General features: G+C 46.8%; 1 protein-coding gene and 1 long non-coding RNA gene across 10 annotated transcripts in view; one reads left to right on the top strand and one right to left on the bottom strand.

The window, feature by feature from the left end:
* TLN2 (talin 2) overlaps positions 1-22167 on the top strand; it is a 458983-nt gene extending 436816 nt beyond the window's left edge. For 8 of the 9 annotated variants that reach the window (XM_032297261.1, XM_032297255.1, XM_032297258.1 and 5 more), the window contains 5 exons: positions 11377-11502; positions 13463-13525; positions 13613-13840; positions 16561-16686; positions 18078-22167. In XM_032297261.1, the coding sequence (XP_032153152.1) occupies positions 11377-11502; positions 13463-13525; positions 13613-13840; positions 16561-16686; positions 18078-18206 (672 nt within the window). In that variant the 3' untranslated portion in view covers positions 18207-22167. The remainder of the gene's footprint in view (positions 1-11376; positions 11503-13462; positions 13526-13612; positions 13841-16560; positions 16687-18077) is intronic. The other variant, XM_032297262.1, reaches the window with a different exon arrangement.
* On the bottom strand, positions 21143-23741 carry LOC116564277. The gene is made up of 2 exons (XR_004274824.1): positions 23351-23741; positions 21143-23222 (listed from the first exon to the last, which is right to left on the bottom strand). It is a non-coding gene; the product is annotated as an uncharacterized LOC116564277 (long non-coding RNA).
* Positions 23742-27757: the final 4016 nt, after the last annotated feature.

Here is a 27757-nt window from a genome sequence, read left to right as displayed (position 1 = left end):
CTAGGTACTTGACATGGACTCACTCATCTGATCCTTTCAAAAAGTCCATTCGAGTCAGAAGCACCAAGAGGCAAATTACCTTGCCAGGGTCAGACCACCGTCACTCAGCTGGGAGGCCTGCGTATGGCTCTGTGTGACAGTTTTAGTCCATATAAGTCCCTGTTTCCATGTGCCCACTCCCCATTGTCAGAGAAGGCTGGTCTAGTCCCACGAGGGCCATTTGTGGTTTATGTGTGCCCTTTGAGCTACTAATCCCACCTCTGGGAATCTGTCCTGAGGAGGAAATCCAAGAGGCGAAGAAAGTTGTATCCTGTGAGAGGGTTGACCCTTGCAGCGTTGTTCATAGTAATGAGCAGTTGGATGTGACCAAGTGTCTCCTCAAAGGAATATTATTCAGCTATGAAAAATAATGGTTGCTAGGACTGTGTAACATGAAGAAAATGCTCATGGTATGACAGAAAGGATGCAGAATTATGTACTCATGATTACAACTGTAAAAAAAAAATACCTGCAGATGAAGAAAATAAGTAGGGAATGTAGAAGAGTGATGATGGAATTGGATGATGGAAGGGTCTGTGTTTTAACCTTTTATAAAACAATGGTTTAAAAATAACTGCACCTTAAAAATTAATGGTGACTGCTGAAGTGGGCCAGTAAGGACTCCATACAGTACTCTAGGATCATAGAGCCTTTGTGTTTACGTTGAGGGTTTTTACAGGAAAGCCAAGGAATCCTTTGGCCAAGGTCAAGGTTAACATAACTGATGATGTGAATCCTTTGTTTGAGGGTTCCTACCTTAGGTCACTCCCATCATATTAGGAAGGGTGCTTGGTACTTCTAGAATGCTTTACAATGGTCTGAAGTCTTTCTCTGCCTGATGACCAGAAGCTACTACCACATGGATATTATCTATGAACCTGTTTTGAAAAACCTTCAACCCAAAACATAGTTTTTACACCTGCCTAATAGGGCAATACACTTTGCAATAACTTTTGCATGAAATAAAATATCCTGTTTGCCTTGATAAAGGAATTTATTTCCCCAATTACAAAACAATAACAACAATCTGACACCAAAATCAGCCAGTCGTTAGAGGTTAATCCCTTCTCTCCATTCTTTCCCAAACCCTTAAAAAAATCCTCAGGATACTATAAGTAAACAATGGCTATTACGTCCCTATAACCCTACCCTTGTACGCACAACCCATGAGTATAAAATGAATATGTCTCCCTTCTGGGGAGTATTTGTACTGCTTTCAAGAAGAGTTTGGGGAGGGACAGTAATTTTGTTTAAAATGCGCTGCTCACCACATTCTCAGGTTGCCTGCTTTTAAAGGAGAATGGCTCATGGTTTATCACATGATGATTCTGGTATATTTCCACCTCAGACTCCTAAAACTTAAGCATCACTTTTTGCCTGGAATCTCCCAGACATGCACGGTTGAATCCGCCGCTCACCTGGGGAAATGAGAATGTCAGTGAGCTCTAGTGCATGTGCTGACAGTATTGTTAATGGCGCCGTTTCCACACCTGCAGGCAGACCTGTGCTCCAAAGACAGGTATCGGAGTTGCTGCAAAAGTGACCACCCCCTGCAGCCGTAACCTTCAGTACTGTGCCTAGTCTCGAGCTCAGTCAAACCTGGATGCCTTTGCTGCAGGCCTCTGTGTGATATGTTTGATATATTAGGTTGTTATTTAATCCAACTATATATCAAACATATTCCTACAGTGTCTTGCCCTGTCTCCGGGGGTTCCTAATAAAGTTTATAAGGCAACAGGAAAGAACACGTTAAAAATCACAAATAGATTTAGAAGACGGAGCACTCATTACAATTCATGTTATATTCCATTTCTTCTTGTAACGTTTGAGACCTGTACCAGTATTACTAGATTATTTGCTTATTACAGAAACAAATAATAATGATTGATGTTTCATAAGAGCCTACGATATTTTGTGTGGCTTAGTTTTGTGCAGTGATGAATCAAGGAATTCAATATGCTCAGTGGAAAAAACGGTTCCAACTCATGTCTGTGACATAGAATAAAGGTCAGGTTCATAACCTCGAACACATCTAGATTTATATTTCATTTTGGTTCATTTTTATCCTGATCTTCAATTCATCTTCAATGAATAAGTTCATGTCAGGGTTTCAGCAAAAATTCAAGGAGCACGAATCAATTTTCTGTAACTTTCCTTTCTACTCACAGTAACAGAATGTATAAACCAAATCCTCTATATCAACTGTGTGGATAGTGAGTCAGTGGGCTTTATACAAACCTTGGATAGGACTAAATATATCTCATGAAGATAATATGATGTTCACTGAGCTCTTGAAATTTCCTGTTTAGGTTAACATGTCAGTGGAGGTTGGTAATATTTAGAATAAGCCAACAATCAGAAAATAATTATATAGCCTAATTGACTGTGGCAGGAAGTTTGGGATTATGATATAGAAAACATTTTTTTCTGGTACATAACAGCCTTTGGTTGGTTTTGACCTCTTCATTATAGAAGAGCCTGTGAAGTATGTGTGAGTTTATTCTGAGTTCTCTCAACAAACGACTGTGAGCACCGCTTTCTGGAAAGAGCACTACTGTGCTCATAGCTCAGTGTTTTAGAGGAGAAAAGGTGTGAGCAAATGGTTTAAACAGTCAGTCATGAAAGCTTCCCCTAAGTGTATAGAAGTCATTGCCACATTGCTTACAGGTGAATGCATAGTGATGGGGTTGCCAACAGCAACAGGCGAGAGAGGTGATGACACAGGAGAGGGTCCTGCGATGTTGGAGTCCCGGAGTTACACGATGGAACCTGTCTCTGGAATCCCTCTCCATTGAGAAGCGTCCGCAGGTCTTCTGTCAGGCAACTTTCAAGATGCTGCCCCAATCGGTCCCTCCTTCACACAGCTCGAGAACACTGGTTTTGAGTTCATGATAACTTGCTGTCTCTTTTCCATGGCCATCTGCCATTTCAGTCAAACAGTTGACATTGTTTGACTGAAATGGCAGATGGCCATGGAAAAGAGACAGCAAGTTACCATATCAAGAAAAATATGGTTCCAGAAGGTCCTGCAGACGAAGCCCATTGGCTTGAATTGATATGATTTTTTTTGTTTCTTTGTGTGACTTTGTCACTGACTGGCATGTCCTCTGTGTTGATTAATATGGTGAAGGGAAAAGGAACCAGTTGTTCAGGGAGGAGGACAAATGCAGTATCTTTTATATGACTGCACGTGGCTTTGAGTGACACTTGTTGGTTCCAGACCAGGGGCATACAGAGTGTGAAAAGCAAGCTGAGGCAGGAGAATCACTTGAACCTGGGAGGCAGAGGTTGCTGTAAGCCGAGATTGCACCGCTCCACTCCAGCCTGGGTGACAGAGCGAGACTCCGTCTTAAAAACATAAATAAATAAGAAAAGCAAATATGAGAGAACTCACCAGTACATGTACCCAGGAGACGCCCCTCCAGGATAGACCAGTAGGCCCTTGTCAGACCCTTCATAGACATAAAAAGGGAACTTAAGATGTAGGGAGTGTATCTGATAAATCTTGGAAAGAACTCTGTTATCTTTTGTCTGTGCTTTCTATATAGACATTCAAGGGCCCCTTTTCCTTTTTTACAGAGAGCATGACAAAATCTTCAATTTTTCTTAATCAAACAGAACTAGTAATTAAAAGATTATTTCAGTGGCCTTGCTTTTCATTTTGAAAACAAAAATACAGCAATGGATACTAGGGGAAAACTACTCCCAAGATACTAATCATGCAAGTGCGGACCTTTTCCAGGGGACGCTGCATGAACTGGCATTTATTCCGCAGATGCAGAGGGTGTAGTCCCTCCCCGGTCACAGGCACAGCCATTTGGTAGTTTCTTTCTCGGTCACTCATGTTGCCTGTTTAAGGTGTCTCCAGAGCTTTCCCTGAGACAAGGCCAGCTGTCTGTGTCTGGCTCTTGGCAGTTCCATTTGTTCTGGGAGGTTTACCTTTAGTTAGAACTAGTAAAGGTGGCAGTCCTGAAGCCTCCCCATCCGTGGGTCCTCCCGAAGAGAAATTGATCTAACCCTTGTAGAGTTTGGGTCTTTGGATACAAGCTAAGGCCTCCCTCAAGGCATCTCTCTGTTGAATACCAGAAGCAAACTAGTGGCAGCCAAATTTGCGACAACAGAAAAGAGAAATGTGGCTGCCTGCCCCACTCCAACTTCCAACTGGCAGGAACACGCCTCACTCCTGTTGCGGGAGTTCTAGGCATTGGCCTCCTCCTTTCCCTCAGGGACATTTAAATTAAATGCAAGATGTTCACACTTTAAAAAAAACATATCCAAGAGGATTTTTTAAAAAGTTTCTGATGCACTATGACCTGATTTTTAGTAGCAAGCATTCTGCAAGACTGAGTAACACCGAGCAAAGCATGAGCCCCCACTGGAGAGATGGTAGCAGGGGTGGTTCCTGAGTTTGTGGAGCCAACTGTGAGAAGGGTGGCCGTTGTGTTTTGTTTTTAGCTTTCAACAAGGCATTCCCTCAAAGGAAGTTTTCAGGGAGGGAGGCAAGCCCTTTAGCCATCTTAAGGGTGGCTTATGCTCCTTCACCTTCAAGTTCATTGGGGGAAGGAGCTGGGGGATTGCAGGGTATAAAGAAAAGGCCAAGAAACAGACAATGGGAGGACATTCTCTCCCTGCCCAACACTTGCCCAGGACCCAACTGGGACAGTGGGCAGGGGAAGCGGGTAAGGGTGTCGGGTGGGGGTGTTGGTAAGGATATTGAGGAGGCCAGGAGAGGTCAGAAGAGAAAAAGTAGTTCCTGCTGATTGTAGTCACCGCCTTCTAAGGGAAGTTTAATTTGGAACTGTCCATGTCTAGGCTAACGGACCAGGAAGGTTGAGTTGCTCCTCAAGTGACAAACAGAAAACTGAGTAACTGATACCTGAAGAACGGCAGTGAAGACCCCACAGTCACACAGCCAAAGTACAGAGCAGTGGCTGCGACCCAGATGGTCCCACTCACTCCTGGTCGGGTGCTGAGAGAGAAGCTGGTACCCATCTATGCTCATAGTTTTTAATTGCTTATAGTTTTTAATTAATTGTTCATAGTTTTTGAGTATCTCCTATGAGTCAGCCATGCTTTACATTTACTGATCATGTACTTGTAAAGACCCCATCAGACAGGTTAGAAGGGGAAATAGGCTTAGAAGGTGAATGAATTAGTGCGAAGACCATGTTCTCAGAACCCATGAAAGGCCAAATGCCAGAATGAAAATAAGGAAAGGTCGCCCCCTTTTCCTTCTCCCCTTTCCATACCACTTCCCCCACCCCCACCATTTCCTCTTCCAGGGGACATGTAGCTCCTGAAACTTTAAACCCATCAGAGCATACATATAGGGGTCTCAAATACTCTCCCAAGTGAGAAACGGGGGAAGGGAGCCAACCCAATATGAAACCTTTCCCAGGAGGGATCTCACTAGGCCACTGACTTTAAAGGTTGAGCAGGAAGGTCTGCATGCAGGGAAGAGGTCAACTACAGGGTGCTCAAACCTTTCTAGAAGCTACCAAAAAGCCCAGGTGAGGATAAATCTGTCACCAACATGAGTCAGCTAGACAGCCCAAGAAAAACGATTGCTAAAAGCTGGTGGGTACCTGGCCAATAGCCTTTTCAAGTGGAGGGAAAGGGGGAAAAGAACATTGTATCAAAGAAGAAGTTAGATTCAGCACCCAGAGGTAGCAGCAAACACCTTCACTAGGCAGAGTAGATGGTTAGTTTGTACATCCGTTCACTCTTTCTCCCGCTGCTGTCTTGTTAAGAGCGCCTCTTGGTAAAATGCCACTGCGTTTACATTTGTATGTCCATGCATGACTAAATGTCACAAACTGAATGCTAGATGAGGGATGCAAGTAGAGTGTACAGTTAACAACCCATGGCCTTAAACGGAGCAGGAACCTGCTCATAGCTGTGTGTGCACCTGTCCACCATGGCCCAGGAGTGGATGTTGATGATATGGATGCTTACTCTGCATTTCTCTTTCTCCCACTTTGTGCGGTATGCTCTGGCTAAAGTTGGGAAACTCATTTTGAATGGATATATTCATTCAGCAAATGTTGATCGTCATGTGGGCTTCTCTGCCCAATTTTGTGCTAGAGAGACGCAGTCTTGCCTCGGAGGGGATCACAGCCTGGTAGGATTAAGTTAACTGGTATGTGTTTGTTTTCCTGAGTTCAGGCTAGCATTTCCTGCAGAGTAGCATGTGACCATGTCTATAAGAAATACAGATTTCTGGCTCCAACCCCAGACCTACCAAAACAGCGTCTGCATCTTTAACCAGATCCTCAGGTGATTCTGCAGCAAGGGCTATCCATTTATTTTTCTTTTACAGTTTTTTTTATGTTTAGTTTTTGAAGTTACATAGTAGGTATATATATTTATGGGATACATGAGATGTTTCGATACGGCATTGTATTAGCTTGTTGTCACACTGCTTGCATAGACATACCCAGGACTGGGTGATACATAAAGGAAAGGTTTAATTGACTCACAGTTCCACGTGGCAGGGAGGCCTCACAATCATGGCGCAGAGTGAAGGGGAAGCAAGACATGTCTTACATGGCAGCAGGCAAAAGGGCTTGTGTAGGGGAACTCCCAACAGATCTCATGAGATTTATTCACTATCACGAGAACAGCACAGGAAAGATCTGACCCCATGATTCAGTTACTTCCCACCAGGTCCCTCCCATGACTGGTGGGGATTGTGGGAGCTACAGTTCAAGATGAGATTTATGTGGGGACACAGCCAAACTATATCAGGCTTGCAATGTGAAGTAATCACATCATGGAGACTGGGGTATCCATCCCCTCAAGCATTTACCTTTTGTGTTACAAACAATCCAATTACAGTATTCTAGTTATTTTTAAATGTACAATTAAGTTTTTGACCATAGTCACCCTGTTGTGCTGTCAAATAGTAGGTCTTATTCATTCTATTTTTGTGTACCCATGAACCATCCCTGCCTCCCCTTCCCCCCAACCCCTCACTGCCCTCCCTAGCCTCTGGGAACCATCCTTCTATTCTCTATGTCCATGAGTTCAATTGTTTCGATTTTTAGATCCCACAAATAAGTGGGAATATGCGAAGTTTGTCTTTCTGTGCCTGGCTTATTTCGCTCAACATAATCATCTCCAGTTCTATCCATGTGGTTACAAATGGCAGGATCTCATTCTTTCTTATGGCTAAAGACTATCAGTTTATCCTGTTTTTTTGTTTTTGTTTTTTGTTTGTTTGTTTTTTTAAGACGGAGTTTCGCTCTTGTTACCCAGGCTGGAGTGCAATGGCGCGATCTCGGCTCACCGCAACCTCCGCCTCCTGGGTTCAGGCAATTCTCCTGCCTCAGCCTCCTGAGTAGCTGGGATTACAGGCACGCGCCACCATGCCCAGCTGATTTTTTGTATTTTTAGTAGAGACAGGGTTTCACCATGTTGACCAGGATGGTCTCGATCTCTTGACCTCGTGATCCACCTGCCTCGGCCTCCCAAAGTGCTGGGATTACAGGCGTGAGCCACTGCGCCCGGCAGTTTATCCTGTTTAATGGAAGTATTAAGTTCCTTGCTTTAGCTTGAGGCCAGTAGTTACAAAGAAATATAAATAGCCACATACACAGGATTAGTCAAAATCTTTAAAAGATTATTTTAGCGGGTCTTTACATGATTTAATTGTTGAAAGAATGAAAAACCCAGAATTGGGGATTCCATTATACCCTCTGTAAACCACAGGGACATATCTGACTCACCCTGGTCAGGTCAGTAACATGTCAGCTAACGAGGATCTTAAGACACCAACCAGCCGAGCCTCTCTGGTGAAGAGGTGGGAATGAGAGCTCCCTGTGAGGGCCCACCCTCCAGATCCTTCCCTGGAGTCAGTGTGTACCCTGTTGCTCTTCTTAGTCTCCCTAGTGCCTCAGCTGCAGTGGGGACTATTCCATTAACAAATTGTGCATTTTAATTGTGATTCTTTTATTTAGGAAATTCCTTTGAAGACCAAGCCAATTCTGTTTCTCTTCTTGTTGTGATGTGGTTAAGTGTGTGTCCTTCCTTCCTTCTCCCTTATTCTATTCTGCATGCTGGGGGGAGCTGGAACTGAGGGGGCATCTGGGTTTTTCACCAAGTCTCCTTGACTTGGGGAGATCCCGTTTTTTCTAAGGCTAGAAGTTGTATGGTATGAGGAAACATTAAGCGTTGGTGTCTGATTTCAGCAGTAAAGATAGGGTGTACAGGCTGTCTTAGTCATAAACCTGGCATACAGGAAAATAGGGACCGAGGAGTCAAAAGGCAGGTCTCATCAGGGTACTCCGCCCAAACTGTAGCATCTAACGTTAGCCCCCCCATCCCTGTTCCCATCCCAGTCAGCCTTAGGAGAATCTCTAATACTCTCTAATCAGAGCAAATGTCTCCCAGAGATAAGGCCTTCTGCCATGTCTGTTTTAAAGCATAGAGATGTTATGGAAAGAAAAATTAAAATTCATCAAAGAGCATTATAACAGTTGCCATTACCAGAAAAATCTGTGGGTGTCAAAAATATTTCCCAGTTGAATATCTATTTCAAGCATGTGTTTAAAAAAAAAGAAAATTCCCAGGCAGCGGAAGATGTGGAAGAGGCTCTAAATCAGTTGTGATGAGATGATCCTATCAGATCTACCCTTGCTAAAGACTTAGCATTTAATTTTAAGGAAATTTCATTTTTGAAAATCTTAAAATTTGGGAAATCAGAAATCTAACAGAGTATTCCACACTGTGGACTCGGGCGTGGAACCCATAGCGTAGCTGAGGCCACCTGAGGCAAGAGCACGGGAGAGTTCAGGAACCGCCACAAAGAGCTCCCACGAGCCTCTGTTTCCTCATCTGCAAAATGAGATGAGTTTGGAGTCAAAAATCCTGTGATTTCCCCAGTGCTTTAATCTGTTATGTGCCTGACATTCTTTGGCAGAATGAATTTCCAGAGAAGCGCTTCATCTCAAGGTTATTAAAATATATCTTTTAAGATGTATATTATTTATATATATTTAAACTAGAACCTACTGTAATTTACTTTGGACCTACTACAAGAGTTCCTTTCATGTGAGAGTGTCTTAAAATGGATCATTTCTATATTTCAGTCACCAAATTCTATACTCCACCAATCAAAAATGAGTCCAGTAGAATTGCATTCATTTCTGTCCTGAATACTCTTAGAGCAAGACTTGCTCAGAAGTAAGAAGAAACACACGAGTTTGTCTCAGAACTTCTGAAATGCTCCCAGCGTTCAGAGCCACTAGAAGTGCATTGAAATTTTATTTTGATAATGTGGGTTGTAAAGAAAAAAAGATGAGCACCTTCCATGGGTTAAGATGTGGCCATGAAGAACAGAGAGCTGGAGAGGAATTATATCCCTCCTGTCGGATGTTTTACATGGGAGCATTAGCAGCTGACTTTGAACCTCCGGCACAAATCATGCCTCACTGATGCCTTAAGGGGTGGCTTCGGCTAAACTGCCTCACTTTGGAGTCAGATTTAGGTTTAGATTCTGATTGAGATTCTTCATGCTGCCACATGACCTTGGCCTAATAATCTACCTTCCTGAGCTGGGGATTTCTCACTGTAAAAATAAGGATAAAGAGAGGCCAGATGCGGTGGCTCACACCTGAAATCCCAGCACCTTGGGAGGCTGAGGTGGGTGGATCACCTGAGATCAGGAGTTCAAGACCAGCCTAACCAACAGGGACAAACCCCATTTCTGCTAAAAATAGAATTAGCTGGGTACGGTGGTGCATGCCTGTAATCCCAGCTACTGGGGAGGCTGAGGCAGGAGAATCGCTTGAACCCAGGAGGTGGAGGTTGTGGTGAGCCGAGATTGCACCATGGCACTGTAAGCCTGGGCAACAAGAGTGAAACTCCATCTCAAAAAAATAATAATAAGGATAAAGATAATTCCAATATAGGATCGTTTTTCTTTTTTGATGAGAATTAAGTCAGTGTATGTAGAAGTGCCTAACAAAATACTTGGTACATGGTAGGCACTGTTAAAAATGTATTGCTGTTGCACAAAGTGCGAATATCTGTAATGCCACTGAATTGTACACTTGAAATTGAAAAAAAGGGTAAGTTTTGTGTTACATGTATTTTACCAAACAGACAAAAGTATTCCTGGGCCTGGCTGTCATCTCTCAATGCCTGAAAGATACCAGCCACATCGTCAGCACTGTGTGACCTGAGGTCAGCTTAACTAGATTGACTTAGTCATGGAATGTTATCGTGCAGGGGATCTTGGAGGTCCAATCTCACCACCTCCCACAAAACTGTGGTGCTCCAACCCGTGCAGCCTGGGACCACAGTCTTTAAACTTGTCCCACTTCCCCAAAGCTTCTCTTCTTGGGTTGTTTTAGCAGCAAAGGAGATGGTGGTGAATTTAGACCAGAGCTTAATGGTCTGATAACACCTACACAATGGTGCCCAGCGTTCTTCCCAAGGTGGAGCTGTGCCTCGGGTGTCCAGGGGGCAGAACAAGCTCCGCCTTGATGTTGTATTGCCCTGGTTTCCTCTTCACCACTGGGCAATCTGTGGTTGGTCTCTAACTCTCTTGTTGCTCAGCCAGTTGCTCAGGAAATGCTAGTGCTGTTTTGCTTTGTTTTTTACCCAGGAAAAAGACGACTTTGGCAGAACTGATAGCCATCTTTTCTTTTTATTTTGGTTCATTTTTGAGGCTTAGGCTCTCAAAGAGAGTGAGTGCCATGATCTACTTTTCTGATTTTGATGTATTATTTCAATTTTGGTTATTGATGTTGCTAAAACCATTTGAGTATACTTTATTCACAGTGAACGGATATCTCTAAAGATTATGTTCCAGAAAATGAGTCTGTCTTTGAATTTGCTGATTTCATATTGCTGTGGGATGTCAAGCTAACGGCTTTTTCCTTCTGGTGTGTGGGGGAGGGGCTGCAGGTGGGGAGGCATCCTGACCATTCTGTCCTCGTGTTGCTGTTCACAAGGTCAATGTATTAATACTCATGCCACCAAACAGCACACTTAAAATTAGGTCAAAGGATAAAATTGGTGTGATAGGTATTGTATCACACAAAGAAACGTATTGCTGTGCCTGGCCATTAACTCAATGCCTGAAAGGTACCAGCCACATCTTCAACACTGTGACCTGAGGGTGGCGCAACCAAATTGACTTAGAGTCCTGGAAGTTGGCACCGGAGACCTCGGGCCTGCTGCTTGTTAAGGAACGGTCCCATTTCAGGTGTGGCTTATCAACGGAAAACAATAGGCAGGCGAAGAGCCAGGTGGCCCGGCAGTAAGTGGTTTAGAAGAAAGAGCCCTTTGTCGATGTGAATTGCATGTGATGCTGTTTTCTTTTGGTTATAGCAAGCGGATGAGACCCTGGACTTTGAGGAACAGATCTTGGAAGCTGCTAAATCCATTGCTGCTGCCACAAGCGCCCTGGTCAAATCGGCCTCGGCAGCCCAGAGGGAGCTGGTGGCCCAAGGAAAGGTGGGTAAAGCCGCTGACCACGTGTGGGACTCTCACATAAGGAGAGCATCTGAGGGCCCAGGAAAAGAGCTGCAAGCCTGTGTCCTGACCGACGAAACGCATGCGATACCTTCCCTCCCTCAACCGCCATTCTCTGTGCTCAGCGACAAAACTATAGAATTCAGACCAACAGAATAAGAGGTTTGGCTTCTGGGCCTCTCATCTGCTTCTTGTTAAGGAAAGCTTCCCATTCCAGGCAATGATTGGGGCCTGAATGAGACATTTATATTCCCACTGTACGTTAGGCGGTGTAAAGATGTAAACTGTCTATTTTCCTGGTGGGCAGCTTTATGATACCACTTGTCAGTTCCAAAGGGCGCCGATAGGACTGTTGAGCTGAATGCTGTCCAGCTTTGCAGTTAGCTCTTTCCTAAGTCTGCTGGTGAAAGGGCCAGTCGGATTTTAAATCTGAAACTTCCATCTCTAGTCACCCGTTCTGTCTACTTTAGCATAAAAGTATAGTTGTTTTTCAAGAATTCAGAGGATTGTTAGTACATTAGTAATGCTGGATATGGAACAGTCTTCTGATTTAAAATGTTCCCTGTGTCTTGTTATTTCCATACACATGGAACCTTCCTTTCCATATTGGATTTCAGAGAGCCTCTCAAATGGAGAGGCCCTACAGAAACCTGACAGGCTGTGGGTTCAGGAAATTTGGTTGCCATGGTTATCATTCACTTCTGTTTGTTTGATATTAAAAGATCTTTGCTGTCAGCCTACAGATAGGTGGACGTGAGCTGTGTTTTGGCCCAAGAACTCGCAGTGTAGACAGGAAGGTTGTGCCTGATTGTAGGTTCCAGGAATTCTCCTGTGAGCTTAGCAACATCTTAGTCTAGGCCACATACCTTGACTTCTCCCTCTAAACCATTGCGTTGTATATTACTCGGTACTGGTCCATGTCCATCTCCCCACCTGGCACACAAGCCGTTCTCCCCATTCTTCCCGTCGAGCCCCTGTCGAGCCAGCGGAATGCGGACCTTGCCCATCTCGTCCGTACTCAGCAAGTTCTTGCTGGCTGGTCAACATGTAAAGACCACAAATATGTCATTGAACAGAACATCCTATCTTAAAAAAAAAATCCTGGTTATTTCAACATTGATAAAGGGCTATGTGTCCGCCATGTTGCTTAGATACTAGAGAATCTAACTTGGATATGGCAGAGTCCCTATCTGTCCTCCAAGGAACTTACATGTTCAAGCATTTAAAAAGTTGGTGAAGGAGGTTCAGCCGGATTTGGGTGAACTATGGGATTATAGACAGGACCTTGGAGTTTTACCTGACATTCAGCAAGCCCTGATACCGTGCCTGTCATTGCTGACACATCCCCAATTTCATATTCAAATTGAGATACTCTCTCTTACCTCACCAGGCACGTCCCACAAGCGTAAAGGTAATTTCCTCCTGTCGCTTCTCCCTCTAGATCTGGACAGAAAATGTCCTACTTGTTGCCATGATTTCTAAATAGAAACAGAGATATCCATGTTTCTTCCAGCTTCTTATTTCTCTTCCACCCCTGACAAAATGGTCTGTATTTCCTTAAGACAAGGGTCTGCTCTTAATTGAACCAGAGGGAGGTGTACGTAGTGGCTCCCGCATTTAAAATGGAGAAAGCTCAGCAGAGGAGTAAGTGTGGAAAGACAGCCCCAGGCCATCATTTCTGAGCAGTTTCCTAGAAACACAGCTAAATGGCAGCTAAATGGAGTCATTCTTAGCATTTCCCATTGCCTCTTGGTGGTGAATCCTGCCAGGATGTTCTGTGCAGTCTTGGCATGGCCTGAGTCCCACGTGAGAAAAGTTGCTCCATTCTCAGGCCTGTGCTGGTGTCGGGAGGCACCAAGTGAGGTGCAAGGTGTGGGAGGAAGAGCTGCAGGCCACAGGGGCTGCCTGCCCTCATGGGCGATTTCTCCACCCCGCTCTCCAGGTGGGCTCCATCCCTGCCAACGCTGCAGACGACGGACAGTGGTCACAGGGGCTGATTTCTGCTGTGAGTTGCCTTCTCCTTCCAGTTTGCCTTTTGGGTCCCCTGAGGGAGGTTTGGGCCTTGGGTCACTTCTCTGTTGACTGTCTCCAGGCCCGGATGGTGGCGGCTGCAACCAGCAGTCTCTGTGAGGCGGCCAATGCCTCCGTTCAGGGACACGCCAGTGAGGAGAAGCTCATCTCATCTGCCAAGCAGGTCGCCGCTTCCACGGCCCAGCTGCTGGTGGCCTGCAAGGTGAAGGCCGACCAGGATTCAGAGGCCATGAGGCGGCTACAGGTAATGGTCACTGATGCTGGTGGGAAAATACTCCTGTTGGAGCGGGTAAGTATCACCAAAGGGGACAAGCCTCACTTCCTTGGCATGACCCACCAGGCCTTTCATCAGCCAGTTCTATCCACGTTCCAGCCTCATCCTCTACTTCGTGCGTTCATGCATCCGCCACTGCTGCCCCACCGAGCTACCATTCTCTTCGTGTGCCTTCCGGTCTCATGCCCTGGGGCCCTGCTCCCCACCAGCCCAATCCAGCAAACCCCTGCTTGTCTTTTGTGACTCAGATTGAAAGTCCCCTGTTCTGGGAAGCCCTCCTTGACTCCCAGGGCTTGGGCAGTTTACCCCCCACTCTGTCCTTTGAGAGCCCCTCACCAGACCAGTCAGGTTCCCATCACATGGTACCTACCAGTGCAGGTCGGGCTCTGAGCAAGCTGTGAGCCTCCTAGATGCAGATCCCACACCTTCATCTGTGCCTACTTCAGAGGAGGCCTTCAGTCAGTGTCTGCTACAGAAGGGAGCAGAAGGACTGCGATTATATGAGACCGTTGCTGAGGTTTCCCAGAGCCCAGAGAACATGTTACGAAGGTGACAGTCAAGTCCGTCCCAGAGCTGATTAATTATAAAAACATTTTAAACACAGTAAAAGAAATGCTTAAATGAGAAAAATCGCATGGCCCCAACATCTTCATATATCAAATGTTATCATTGTTTCTATTCGTTTTTATTCACATATAAAATAATTTTGTCCAGTTGTAATCATGGCAAGATACATTCTGCTTTCTTTCACGTAACATTTTATCATATGTAGTTTTCCTTGAGGATAAGGCTTCATTAACTTCTCTATGCAAAGCTAGCTGGCTCATTCTTCATGAGTCTCATTTTTAATGATTGCATGATATTACATCAACTGATTGTGCCAGAATTTCCCTATACTTTGGACATTTTGTTTCTGATTATTGAAATTTTTTATCGTAAGTGTTAAAATGCAGATTGTCTATATTGCTAAAAGTACGTTCACATCAGTCATGAAGCAAATCATAAATGGCAGAAATGTTGGAACAATTCTACCAAAGCTCAGAGCTCTTGTATTGTGAAAGGCCTAAAGTGCGGTTCTGGTGTTTGGCCCTCACGAGTCCCTCTCTGACCCACCGCCCTCATCTTTATATGATGCCTGGGATAAACCCAGAGAAAAACTGAGGAGCTGTGTGTTTATGAACATGTGATTTCTGGGTCTGGGGGACACTTCTGAGGAAAACTTCAGAGTTAAGAGACACCTGGGTTCAAGTTCTGCTTCTGCCATTTATTAGGTCCATCATCTTCTATAAATCAATCACTCAAAACTTTTCAGGTCTTAGTGGCTTTACCTGTAAAATGCTGATAGAGATATCCATGCTGATTCTTAAAAGGGTTGAATAGGAGAATGGATATGTAAGTGCTTGTTGACGTCCTAAGGATTTACACAGGTGGAACGTAGCGTCACTCTTGTTCCCATCTTTACCGATTTAACTGGATGCTGCAGTGTCATATTTGAGCTCCTTATAAATGTCTCAGGAGTTCGCTGGGGCTAGATGGACCTATGTGCAGATCCCAGCTATAAAACTTGGCTAGCAAAATCTTGGCCAGGTTTCTTACCTCGGTTTCACATCAGAAAAGTGGGCTAAAGATTTCTGACCTCATAAACCCTTTAGCGACTAAGCACACTGTGATTACTTGTCAAGTATTGATTCCCTTCCAATCCTATGCAAGCCTTCATAGTTTGCATTGGTCACTTTAGCTTACAGAGCAGATGGGGCAGTTAAAGAACTCCCAACTTTCTGTTGGCAAACCCTCAAGCACAAGCTTGAGTCGGGGCTGGACAAAAATACAAGAGGTTTAATAAAACCTTAACAACCTTGAGAAGAAAATTCCAAACCTAAGCTGGTGGAGAACACATCTCTGGGGACATACTTCATGAGCATTAAGAATAAGCCAATACAGGCAACAGCCCTTAAGGAAGATCAAAGGAAGACTGAAAGGCTCTTCTGTACCTGTCTCTAGCGGTTCATTGCTCCATTTTAGAGTCGGTGGTGGAAAGCCCAGCTGAGACCCTAAAAGTAAATGCAAAAAGCCCTAGTTACTGTGACGCCCCCAACCCTTCCACACGGTTAGCCCTTCATTCCTTCAAAAAGCCTCCGTGAGCACCAACCGTGGACAGCCACAGTGCCACTCCTACGGATGCAGGGACTCCAGTCACTGCCCCTGCTCTCAAATTGCTGACTGTCCAGGAGGGGACAGCCAGCCTCAAGTGTGCAAAGAATCTGGCACAGCACAGTCCAGGCACCCAGAGGGGTAGGGTGTGGTAGAGCTAAGGCAGGCAGGCAAAAGCGATGTCTGAGCCAAGTCCTCAAGTATATGCTTAATCAGATGGAGGCCGGGGAGGCGGTTTTCCAGACCCAGTAGGCAGAACCGAGGCAGGCTTCTGTTAACACATATATCACATGACTGGGATCATTTATTAAATACTTAACATAATTGTAATTCTTCTCAAAAATGCATGTTCCCTGGGGGCCAGGCACTTTGTCTCATTCATCTGTGAGTGATTAGGTAGGTGCCAGTGTTGGTAGAATCCATGGATGGATGGACAGACAGATGGGTACTTGCTGGCTAGAGAACTTGTTATAATTGGTTAATAAATTGACTTGCAGTCTCACAAACTGTACCTTCATGTCTGTCCTTGCCAGGCCCAAATGGCTGTTGCTAATGAGATAATGTGCGTTTTGTTCACTCTCCAGGCGGCAGGAAATGCTGTGAAAAGAGCCTCAGACAATCTTGTCCGTGCAGCCCAGAAGGCAGCCTTTGGCAAAGCTGATGATGACGATGTTGTAGTGAAAACCAAGTTTGTGGGGGGCATTGCTCAGGTTTGTGATTAAATCAAGAACAATGTTTACTTCCTGAGACAGTTGTTGGGTCCTAACAGCGAGGCAAAAGAACACTGACTTCACAATGAAAGTTTATTTCTTCCTCATGTAGCAGAGATGGTGTGGTATTTCCTTCCTCTCTGAGGACCAGATCCATCTGCCTTGTTCTTTTACCACCCTGGAGATGTGACCCTTGGCCACTTGGTCCACATGGGCTCAGTAGCCCACCTCAGCTTTCTATCTGGCAGGAAGAGGGAAAGGAGGGAGGCCATGACCCTGAGCTGCAGGCGTTACTTCCTCTCACATACCATTAGTCAGTACTTAGTCACATGGCCAACCCAGCTGCACGGGAGGCTGGGCAATGTAGTATTCTTTTTTTGAGTACTATTGGCCTAGATAAAAATCAAGGATTCTATCATAGAAAAGAGGAAGAACAAAAATGGAGGACGGTAATAATATTCTCCCAGAGCTTTTATACAAGCAGGTAGGATTCAGACTTGGGCAGGATTGCATTCTCATGCATGGGAGTAAGGAGAAAGCTCCAGGAAGTCAGGCTTGTACTTTTTGATGTGTCCGTCGTGTAAATCCATCGTAGGAGACTGTTGTATTTATCCGTTCCAGGAGTGCTGAAGTTACTCATTCCTCATACCTGCCTTAGCTCTTCCTGAACCACGCCCTGTGTTTGTCTGTGCACTGCAGGTGTTTTTACCAGAATGTGTTTCTCCATGCACTAATGCCATGAGAAGTTTCACAATGAAGGATCTCTGAGCAATAAGGCTGGAGAGAACTGCACTCAATAACCCCACCCTGGTAAAGGCTCTGAAAAGCCAGAAAAGGAACTGACTTGGCTTTTTTGAACACAGCTTACCCTTTTCACACAGTACCTATAAGCAAGTCTTCCTCAGATCACACCTTCAAAGCATGAAATAAGCATTTGAGGGCCCTCTGGTGGGTCAGGGCTCAGCTTTAGCTTTCCCATATCTGGACCAGGTCCTCCTCCACTAGCTGGGTGATTCCAGAGAAGTGGACCTCCATCTCTCAGCTTCAGATTTCTTACTGGAAAGACAAGACTGACAACAGGGCATGCTTCCCAGGGCAGCCACTTCAGTGAAGGGACCATCCATGTAATGTGTTCACACCAGAGCCTGGGACATAGTAGGGCTGCAGTAGAGGTTTGCTGTTAAATCACAGGCTTGTTTTCATGGCTCAGCTGGGTCATTAGTCTCAAAACCCAAACAGTGACAGAGGCTGGTCTCCAGAGCCAAGAAGGCTGTTCCTGACGTCCTGCTGTGCCTCACGGTGGCAGGAGCCTTGATAACTGCCGTGAGCAGTGGGGTGGGAGGGTTTTCTAGAAAGCGTTAGGTCCATCCAGCTTATTGCTTTCTTTCTAGATCATCGCCGCCCAGGAAGAAATGCTAAAGAAAGAGCGAGAACTGGAAGAAGCAAGGAAAAAACTCGCCCAGATCCGCCAGCAGCAGTATAAGTTTTTACCTACTGAGCTGAGGGAAGATGAGGGCTAGGGTGCAAGCCAAGATGGCGAGCCCCAGGGGATGGCCCTGCCTGAACTGGACAGACAGTGCTCTTGAGACGCTGGGCACTCACCTGGAAACCGCCCACCTTCCCCGGGACGAACCTGGGGCCCTGCGTGCTTGTTCTCACATCTGTCCCATCGGCACCAGCTGCATGATCGTGATGTCACACGGTACAATGTCCTACCCACAGCTCCTCCGCCGCGTCCCCTCATGCCTCACTGTGTCTCAGGAGAGAGGGGTGCATGTTTCGTGGACTGTTACCAATGAAGAAAAGTCAGTATTACGTCATTCTCAGACACTTTTGCTGTTGTTGGTCCTTCTTTTAGGCCTGCTCCTGGACCTCTTTGTGATACCATAACAGGGAAAAAAAATAATGGTTCAGAGGCAATCATTGATGTCATAGAATATTCTTCTTCCTCTCAGAAGGAGACGGAAGCTGGAGTTGGACACGGTCAATAAAAGCCAGAAACACAAACCCATGTGGACTCTGGGAGGGTGACTCAGGTCCTCCTTCCGTGTCTTGAGCACTGGCTCACCCGGGGGCAAAAAACTCCTGCTCCTGTTTGCACGCTTTCTTGCCTCCGTGAGTGTAAGCTCCTTGTACACCCTAGAACCATCTTTATCTTGTGGCCCAGACAATTGAACGATGATTTTTTTTTCCTCCATAGTCCAAAGGGCAGAGTTGTGGGAGGCCGTCAGGGCATGGTGAGCAGGGGCTGTAATAAAGTATGTGGGCTCCGTACTCTGCAGACGCTGTTTCAGTTCGTACAGATTCATCCACACAAACCCCCGTCTCCCAGCTGACAGTGCAACGCCCATCTCCTCGGTGTCCAGGGTGGGGACTCTGCTAAATAAGAGCTTCCTCAGTGACTCATCTTTAGGTCCCACACTGGTTTTATGCCTTCAGAGTGGTCACAAGTCCAGATTGGAAGGTATCTGCTTACAAACCTGTCCCCTGTCCTCCAACCCAAGATGCCTTTTTTCCCTCGGTCTTAATATCTGTAAAATCTAAATGCATCCCAAAATCAATGTGAACCTTTAACAAGATAGTTTTACTTATTATCGCAAAAGTGAAGATACAAGATTTTTTCAGAGTCCATCTTCTGGATGCCACACTCCCAGCATTGCATATTTTGCCCCTCTTCTTTCCCCTTTTCAGAGTCCTCCCATGGGAAGGGCACCTGAGGACCTTGAATTTACCCTTAATCTGAGCCGTTAGCCAAGGCAGTGCATGAAAGATGAATGGTTTGTGGGACAGAGTCTAACGCCAGGTAGCAAGAATGTTTGAAAAAAGTCATAGTGTGGGAGATAAAAGTGAATGGAAGTACATGATTTTCAAAGCTGGTAACGTTAAAGGCACTCACCCTTCGTATGCCATCATGTCTCGTACTCCATCCACGCTGTCGTTTCGATGTCCCACCGAGGGGGGAACGTTGCTCCTTTGGTCCTCCAAAGATGTCACCCTTCGAGCTTGCTTGATGATCTTTCGATCCTAGCCCATGTCATGGTTTAAAAACATATAATTAAACTTTTGACAGCTTCCCATATTCCTAAGATATTTGTTAAGTGCTGCACATACTGGAATTTTTTTTTGAAAAGGAAAAGCAAGTGAGTCTGTAGGGCCCTGAGTGTGTGGACACCAGTTCTGAAGAGGAGGGGAGCTGCTGGAGCCCGAGCATCTTGAGGAAAAGCCGGCATGCCCTCAGCTTGCCCTCTTTGAGTAGGGCTGCTCCAGCACCTCACGACTACCCTGGCGGGACACACAGGAGGGGCACAGGTGCTTCCAGAGGTACTCAGGATTCAGACCCCAATGCTCAGGGTCACGATGTGTTCATGGCCTCCTGTAACAGGACTCTGGGAACCCCTCTGTGGCCCAGCCCACTCCACCCTCTGTTCCTCTGCTGTGCCCCGGACAGCTGTCCCTCTTCCATCTGTCCCTGTCACATCCTGGAATCCCAGGACTGAGGCAGGAGCAGGCAGTGAGTTCTTCCACCCTGCCTCAGAGTTGCTTAAAACCTTTACTGCTTTTGATACCAGAAAAACCTCTGGAGACAAACCAAATGGAAAGGCCTGTCCTTTACAACTCTTAACAGCCACTGAAGAAAGTTTCTTTTTGTAGCAGCTATATAAAGACTCTCTTTCTGGAGTTGTCCAGTCCTAGGAGCTTTGGGGAGTCTGGTTCTCAGTTATCATCTGGTGTGGTTCCGGTTTCTCATCTGTCCCTTCCTCACCCACCCTGTTTATGTGTATGTGAACAGCCTCGTGGCTGGCATGGTGGCTTCTCATTTCATAAGATGGTTGAAGGACAAAGCTTTGGACATTATTTAATAGGCACTACCGCGTGTCCTCGTTCTTCAAAGGAAAATAACACAGGCATGAGTTCAACTGGGAGTGTGAACTTTCAGAGCATCTAAGTAGAGGGTGGTGTCAGGGTAACAGTGATCCCAGGTCTGGAGCACAGAAGTCTATCTCTGTGTGAAGCGGGAGCAGGTGTGTTGCTATGTGTCTCTCTTCACACTCCTCTACTCCTTGAGGGCAACGAACTGGGCTTTGAATCATTGGGCTAATCTTTTATCCGCCAGAAATTGCTGTTTCTGATGGCCAAGAGGGGAACCTGAACTTGATTTCAGAATGGCCTAGTGATTTGGAAATTTGGATTTTACTTGGTTCTGCCTTTCAGAAGTCTTTTAGATACAGATGCTAAGGTCATGTTTGGTTAAATGAATAGCACTTATTTAAACTTTGCCAGTGTCCAGCCAGCTCTGGCCCTGGCCTCCTACGTAGGCAGACACCTTGATTCCTGATGGGCCCTACAGTCTCACTGCGGCGCCTCCAGCTTGGCTGCTGAGGCAGCTGCCCAGCCTGCAGTCTATGCCTGGGCCTTAAGAAGTGAGCTGCCTGTAGCCTTGCCGGCACATACTTTCATCAGGGAAAACCTTTTGAGCTGCTCCTGAGTCTCACCTGCTTGCTTTCTGGCTTAATGCGTTTACAGGCAACTAAAGCCTGTTCCTAGTTTATCAAAAAATCGTAACCAAAATTCACCACAGCCTAAGAGAGTAAACCTTACCTCCAAAGTGACCCCAAGGCCAAAACCTCCTGAAGGAACCAGAAACAGGGAAAAGTGGTGAGCAAGCCATGGTCTCTGCTCCTGGGGAACTGGCAGGTCTCTCCCTGAGGAGGTTTGGGTTCCTCCCTGGCAGGTGGTCCCCAGAATCTTCTCTCTCAGCCCTGAGGTTCAGGGCTCTGGAAAGGCCTCTGGGATTCTGGCCTAAAGACCCCAGCACAGACTGTACGCATCCTCCATTCTCAGATTCCTGGAGGAAAGGTACCATCTGTTGACCAAGGGGCTGGCTGCTAGAAATTTGGAGACGTTCACCTCAGGCTAAAGGGCAGTGGTCCCCAGACAGAGTTCAGAAAGCCAAAGATCTTAATAGCTATGCTAGTAGTGGCTCCGGTCCCATCTCGCCACAGTGCTGGCCTCCAGAGGCGACCTCTGCTGGGGAAGGTATCTCTCCCAAAGGCGTCCCCAAGTACCATGTTGAAAATGTCCTGAGGCTACTGCTCTATATTTCTGAGCCTGTGCTTGGTATGTTATGTTTATGATCATTACGGATGAGTGTGTGCAGAGCTTCGGCTGATTGATTTTTTTAAATGCTACATTAAAGAGTTATTTCTTTTCAATAAAAGAGGTCCGGATTCGGCCTTCCTCTGAGCCCACCTCCCAGCCCTCCAGGGAGCATCAATGTACCTGAGTCACTGTGTCAGCATCTCTTCATCCCACAAAACATGAGGCTCGGTCTCATTCAGCTGCCTCTCACCAGCCTGCAAGATCCAGAAGAAAACAGGAACTCCCATCTCTGCCTGTGTCATGTCTATTCACATACATTAATTTATCTAACCACATAAGTTATTTTTTTTTTATTCGCCAGAAATAAACCTTTAAAGAAACGAACCTGTGTGGAGGACTCATGGGAACGGGAGGAAGGTGGAAAAGAAGGGGATAGAGTCCATCCTTATGAGAGTAAAATTCCACCTTGAGGACAAGATAGTTACCACAGTATGTAGGGAGAGAGAGCACATGCGTGTGAGTGAGTGACAGATGCGAAGCCATAGGGTGCCAGTGAAGTTCATGCAGTTTTGCCGACATAAGAGTTAATTTGGAGAAATCGGCCTTGAGTGGGAAGACAGTTATTTTCCTCTGAAAGGAGCAGGCGTCCTGGACAAGTAGCTCGGGGGCTTTTTGGCTTTGTATACCACCTCTGTCAAAACTGCACAGCTAAGTAGGGAAGTGCATATGGGGTCATCTCCATACATGACCCAGGCCCTGACACAGGAAAGTCAGATTCAATTCTGACAGCTGAGGCCACAGCTGCAACCCCGAGAAACTGCCAGGCCCCCCTTCCTGCTTTGGGGTGGGAATTGCTGGGCCAGAAGTCACTGTTGGGGGCAGCCAGACTTAGAAATGTGAGGCATTTTTAATCTGCAAGAGGGGGTGTCAGAGAATCACCATAGCAACCAAGAGAGTCATTGGTGTGTCTAACAACCAATAAGAATTTTTTTTTCACCCTTAAAAGGATGATTTAGGATCTCTAAGCCAGTTAATAATGAAGGTTTTTATACCTTTACTTAACAAGAACAACAAAAATGAGGTTGGGGCTGACGACACCCAAAACGAAGGCAGTAAGCCTGAGCAGATCAGGAAGGGGTGAGGGGACTCACTGAGTCTCCTGGGTGACAGCTCGATGCTGCTGGACACTCGGAGCCCAGCCCTCGGCAGCTGTGGGAAGGTGGTATGGCCATTTTGCAGAGCGGCAAACCGAGACTCACGCAGGAAGTGGTCATGTCTGCAGGAATTCAGATCCCTTGCACACACAACTCAATCAGACTGACCCATCAACAAAGACCTTACCTTAGAAGTGCCCCGGCTCCTGCTGTGTATAGGACCCTGGAGACGCAAGCCTACTTCCTGGAGGTGGTCACAGTCCAGAGAGGGCAATCGTTGACCTAGGGCAGTGCCCTGAGGCTGGGAAGGATTTCCAAGAGGAGGACATTTGGCCCAACTCCTAATGAACAGGAGTTCCCCAGGCAGAGAAGGGGTGGGGGTGGTACCAGGCCACAGAGACTGCACTTACATAGACCGGGGTCTCTGAAGAGGCAATTGTTTAAGTAGGTGAACAATTCGGTAAGGCTGGAGAGGAGGGCAGCCAGGAGCACCATGAGGGGCCTTGTGTCAGGGAGAGCACTTCACATCCAGTTATCAGATGAATCACTGCAGGAGATCAGGAGACTCTGTCCAGGGACAATTCATGATGGAAACAAGAGATGCACTAACAAAACAGCAACTGGAGGATGAATTCAGTTCCAAGGTAAAAAATCCAGAGCAGGAAGCAGACTGTGACCTGGGCCAGAGCTGCCCGATGGGAGATGCTGTAATAGGAGGGGCTGCTGCCGGAGGTAGGATGGGGGAGCGGTGTTCCATCACTGAGATAGCTAACACCTCCCCTACACCTACGATGTGCCAGGCACTCACCTTTATCTCCTTTACTTAATCTTCACAACTATACCCAGTACAGCTCATGGGTGCTCTTATCTCCATTTTACAGACAGCAAGGTTGAGGCACAGAGAGGCTAGGTAACTTGCTCAAGGCCACGCAGCCAGCAGAACTGGGATCTCCCAACCACTATGTTAAGATCACCCACCTTGTGAGTGGCAAAGACAAGACTGAAATTCCAGTTTGTTTCCAAAGCTCTTTTTTTTTTTTTTAAACAGCCTAGGGAGAACCTCAGTCCGAGCCTGGCCAGTGGGATAGAAATTAAGCAGGCAGACACAGGGGGAGGGAGCTGGGGACAGAGGGGACTGTGTGCATGCGGCAGAGCCTGGGATGTGGTGGGGGCCCCTGGGCGAGTAGGGACAGAGCACATAGGGGCTGGCAGGGGCTGCAGGAGAGGCCAAGTCTGCACATGTCTGCGCGGGGGAAGAGGACGTTCCAGGGCTGCTGAGTGAGCCCGTGCTGCTGAGCTTGTTCTGTAACATGCAGCTACAAAGAGCCTTGCTTTACTTTATTCCCATCGAGTGTCTCCAAAACCCTGCTTTGGGGTCTTTTATCTTTCAGACCACAGCTCTATTCTGGGTTTAAAATAACCGTGTTCACAGGTAGCTGTATGGCTCTGAGACATTCCACCAGGCACTTTTATTTGAACACTCTCCACCCCAAGCAGAGCATAATGGCAGGAGTTTTGCTGCCTGAATTCTCCAAGGTGAGAAGCCCCAGCCCAGACCCTCTATGGCCAGGCTGACCTGGGGGTGGTGGGCGGAAAAGCCCGCCCGTGTGGGCTGGCACCTAGGAGGGACAGTAACAGGGCCTGAGCTCTTTGGGACATATTCGGAGTCTCCTGCCTGCTTGGAGCCCTATAGGGTTCTGTGAGCCCCTCCCTGCTGGTGCGGAGACCAGAAACTGTAGAAATGAAAGACATAGACACAGAGAGAGAGAAAAGAGAGTTTGGGCTCGGGGGTCCACTGCCAACCAAAATGCGGAGACCTGCAGTGGCCCCGGGTGACTGGACACTCTTTTATTGAGTACAGAGCAGTGGGCAGGGAAGGCAGGGTGAGGTAATGGTGGTCAGTGACAGGGTCAGGTAAATCACGTGTCTGCAAGGTAGGGGGCCCAGGACTTCCAAGTAGCCGAGGCTAGGGGAAAACCTAATGCGTCAGCACTCTTCGCATATTTGTCAGAAATATCAAGGACACTAAGATTATGTTACTATTATTAATTCATATCTTTTAAGAAAAAGAGAAACCAGGTGCAGACGCAGGCATGAGAGCAGACATGGAATGTGACCACCGAAGCACAGCATCACACAGAGACGGTTAAGCCCCTGGATGTCTGCGGGCCTCCCTGACAGCCATCAGGCCTTGCCACAAGAGCTTGGAGAAGTGGAGTTTTCTCCTGACTTCTCCAGGAAGGAGGCATCTCGGCCATGCTGGACATCTCCTTCCCTAGCTGGCTAAACAGAGGGCGCTTTCACAGTGCTGGCGCTGCCGCACAGCCCAGGCAGACTTCATGTGGGTGTGACAGAGGGCTTACAGTGTCTTGCCTTAGGATCACTTTGTTCACAATGTCACCTCAGTTCCATGCCTCATAACCTGACAGTCAGTAGTAAAAGTTACACTGAGTATGTATCTTTATGGTTATAAGTAACTGTAAGATTATATGTGATTATATAAAGGAATAACTATGTGCCTACATTTCTGATTCTTTTCTAAATTAATATTTATATGGGAACAGGCTGAGGCTTCAGACCCTTGCCGCAGCACCTGCGGGGTTCTCCCTACACTCAGACGTCTCTCAGGAGAATCTGCAGCTTATTTTCAGAAAGAGAAGTTTAATTCCCTTAAGCTCACAACTAAATGTTGGAAAAATGCTTTCTGGGCTTATCAGAAGGCTGACCTGTTCCACATGGGGTCCAAACAAGTCCTGGGGTAGCCCAGGGTGAGAAGGGGCCCAGAGGGAGGCCATGTGCCCAGCACCTCGGTGTTGCAGAAGCATTCGGGGAAAGCAGGAAGGGAGAGATGCTTAGAGGCTGCAGGGGAGAGACGGGCTCGTGTCCTCTCAGCTCCCTGACTCTATGGGCATGAGAGGAGACAGAAAGAGAAGGCAAGTCACAGTCCTTCCTTCCAAAGATCTCAGACCACCCTGGAGAAGCCAGTCTCCTGCAAGGAGAAATGAGAGCAATGCAAACTGTCCAGTGTCAGGGAGGCCGGCAGGACTCCAGCCTCAGGGAGGGCTCTTGAGGAAGGTAGGTCTGGGGAGGAGGTGGGCTGGAGTAGATTCTCAAAGGATGGGAAGCAGCCTGGGGCTACTGAATAGGGCAGAGAGAACAGTGAGGGTATAGGCATGCAGGCAGCAAGGAGGGATGCGGGGAGAGGACTGTGCAAGGCTTAAATCTAGAGGGACAGCTAGGGACAGAGGCTATCCGGCAGGGCCTGCACTCCTTGGAATCAGGGCTGCATTCCAAAGGAAGGAGGGGCCGGGGAAGCTGGGAAGACACAGAAAACCCTTCAGGCTGGCCACCATCCTGCCTCAGTGCCACATTCTCCACGCCTGCAAGCTCATCAGCAGCTCACCTGATGGATCGGGGCATTTTGCTTGGCTGCCAGCAAGCCACATAGCCCTCTTCTCTGGTTTGCATCCTAGAGGCACCTGTATGTGCTGATTCGATGGATCCTGACAGGGAAGTGTGCCAGTCACGGAGCTTCCCGGGTTGCGTTGAGGAAAGCCCTCTGCACCCAAGTTTGCGGTCCTCGCTGTTCGGCATCCCAGGTGGTTCTGACCACAGGGGGCAGTGTGGTTCCATGGGACTCCCATAGATCCAGCAGTCCTGTTTTCCTGGAGAGAAAAAAGGAGGCATTTCATGGGTAAATAAGTATCAGAAATCAAGCTATGAAAGGTAAATAGGTTATCAGTCTTATTTTTGAGACAGAGTTTTGCTCTTGTTGCTGAGGCTGCAGTACAATGGTGCGATCTCGGCTCACCACTACCTCTGTCTCCCGGGTTCAAGGGAATCTCCTGCCTTAGCCTCTCAAGTAGCTGGGATTATAGGCATGTGCCTCCACACCTGGCTAATTTTGTAGTTTTAGTAGAGGTGGGTTTCTCCTTCAGGTCAGGCTGGTCTCAAACTGCCGACCTCAGGTGATCCATCCACCTCAGCCTCCTAAAGTGCTGGATTACAGGTGTGAGCCAACTTGCCCAGTTAATAGGTTAATAGTTTAATAAGTCTCTTTGAAACTTCTTAGTGGCTTTAAGATACTCATACGTATAACAGATGGGGCTGCCCAATTTGGAGGGCCTTGGAGCAGTTTTAAATTTCCATATATTTTGAAGGACAGATGTTCTAAAGATCACACCTTCAGAAACACTGCTCCCAAATTCTATTGCAATTACTGTCTCCCGTCCCCACTTAGCATGCCACACACTCAGTCTAGTGTTACCAGGTAGTATTCCGCCTCTGCAGCAGCCTCATCTAGGGAGCAGGCAGGGATCCCATGCAGCCTCCCTAGCACCTAAAACCAAGCCGTGGACATGTGAGATATTTAATAAAGATTGATTGCCTGGGTGAAAACTTCCGACCATGCAGTTTGTAACTCGTGTTTACCACCTGCTTGCTGTCAGCTGCCTTGGACTCTGGCTGATTTGAGATTGAACAGACTGAAAAAGCCCGTTCCCAAACAGCTACCACCCACCTTCTTCCTCCTCCCACCTCCGCCGTGGCCTTGCCACCCCGCAGGGCAACACTATTGCTTAAGACTAAAATAGTTTCTCTGAAAATCACTTTTCTAGGGTTTCCTTCCTAAAACAGCTGCAAGGAAATACAACTTGATCCTAAATATCCTGCCATCTCCTGGTAATTCTCCCCACTGTCCAGCAAAATCCAGATGACAGGCTCCAGCTCAAAGGGAGTTGTTTATTTGTTTATTGAGATGGGGTCTTGCTCTGTTGCCCAGGCTGGAGTGCAGTGGCATGATCCCAGCTCATTGCAAC

The sequence above is a fragment of the Sapajus apella genome, unplaced genomic scaffold (genome assembly GCF_009761245.1).
Source record: "Sapajus apella isolate SASKATOON/1434 unplaced genomic scaffold, GSC_monkey_1.0 scaffold37, whole genome shotgun sequence".
Classification (NCBI taxonomy): Eukaryota; Metazoa; Chordata; class Mammalia; order Primates; family Cebidae; genus Sapajus; species Sapajus apella.
The sequence above is the reverse complement of the archived record's forward strand: the minus strand, read 5'-3'. Positions and strand labels throughout refer to the sequence as shown.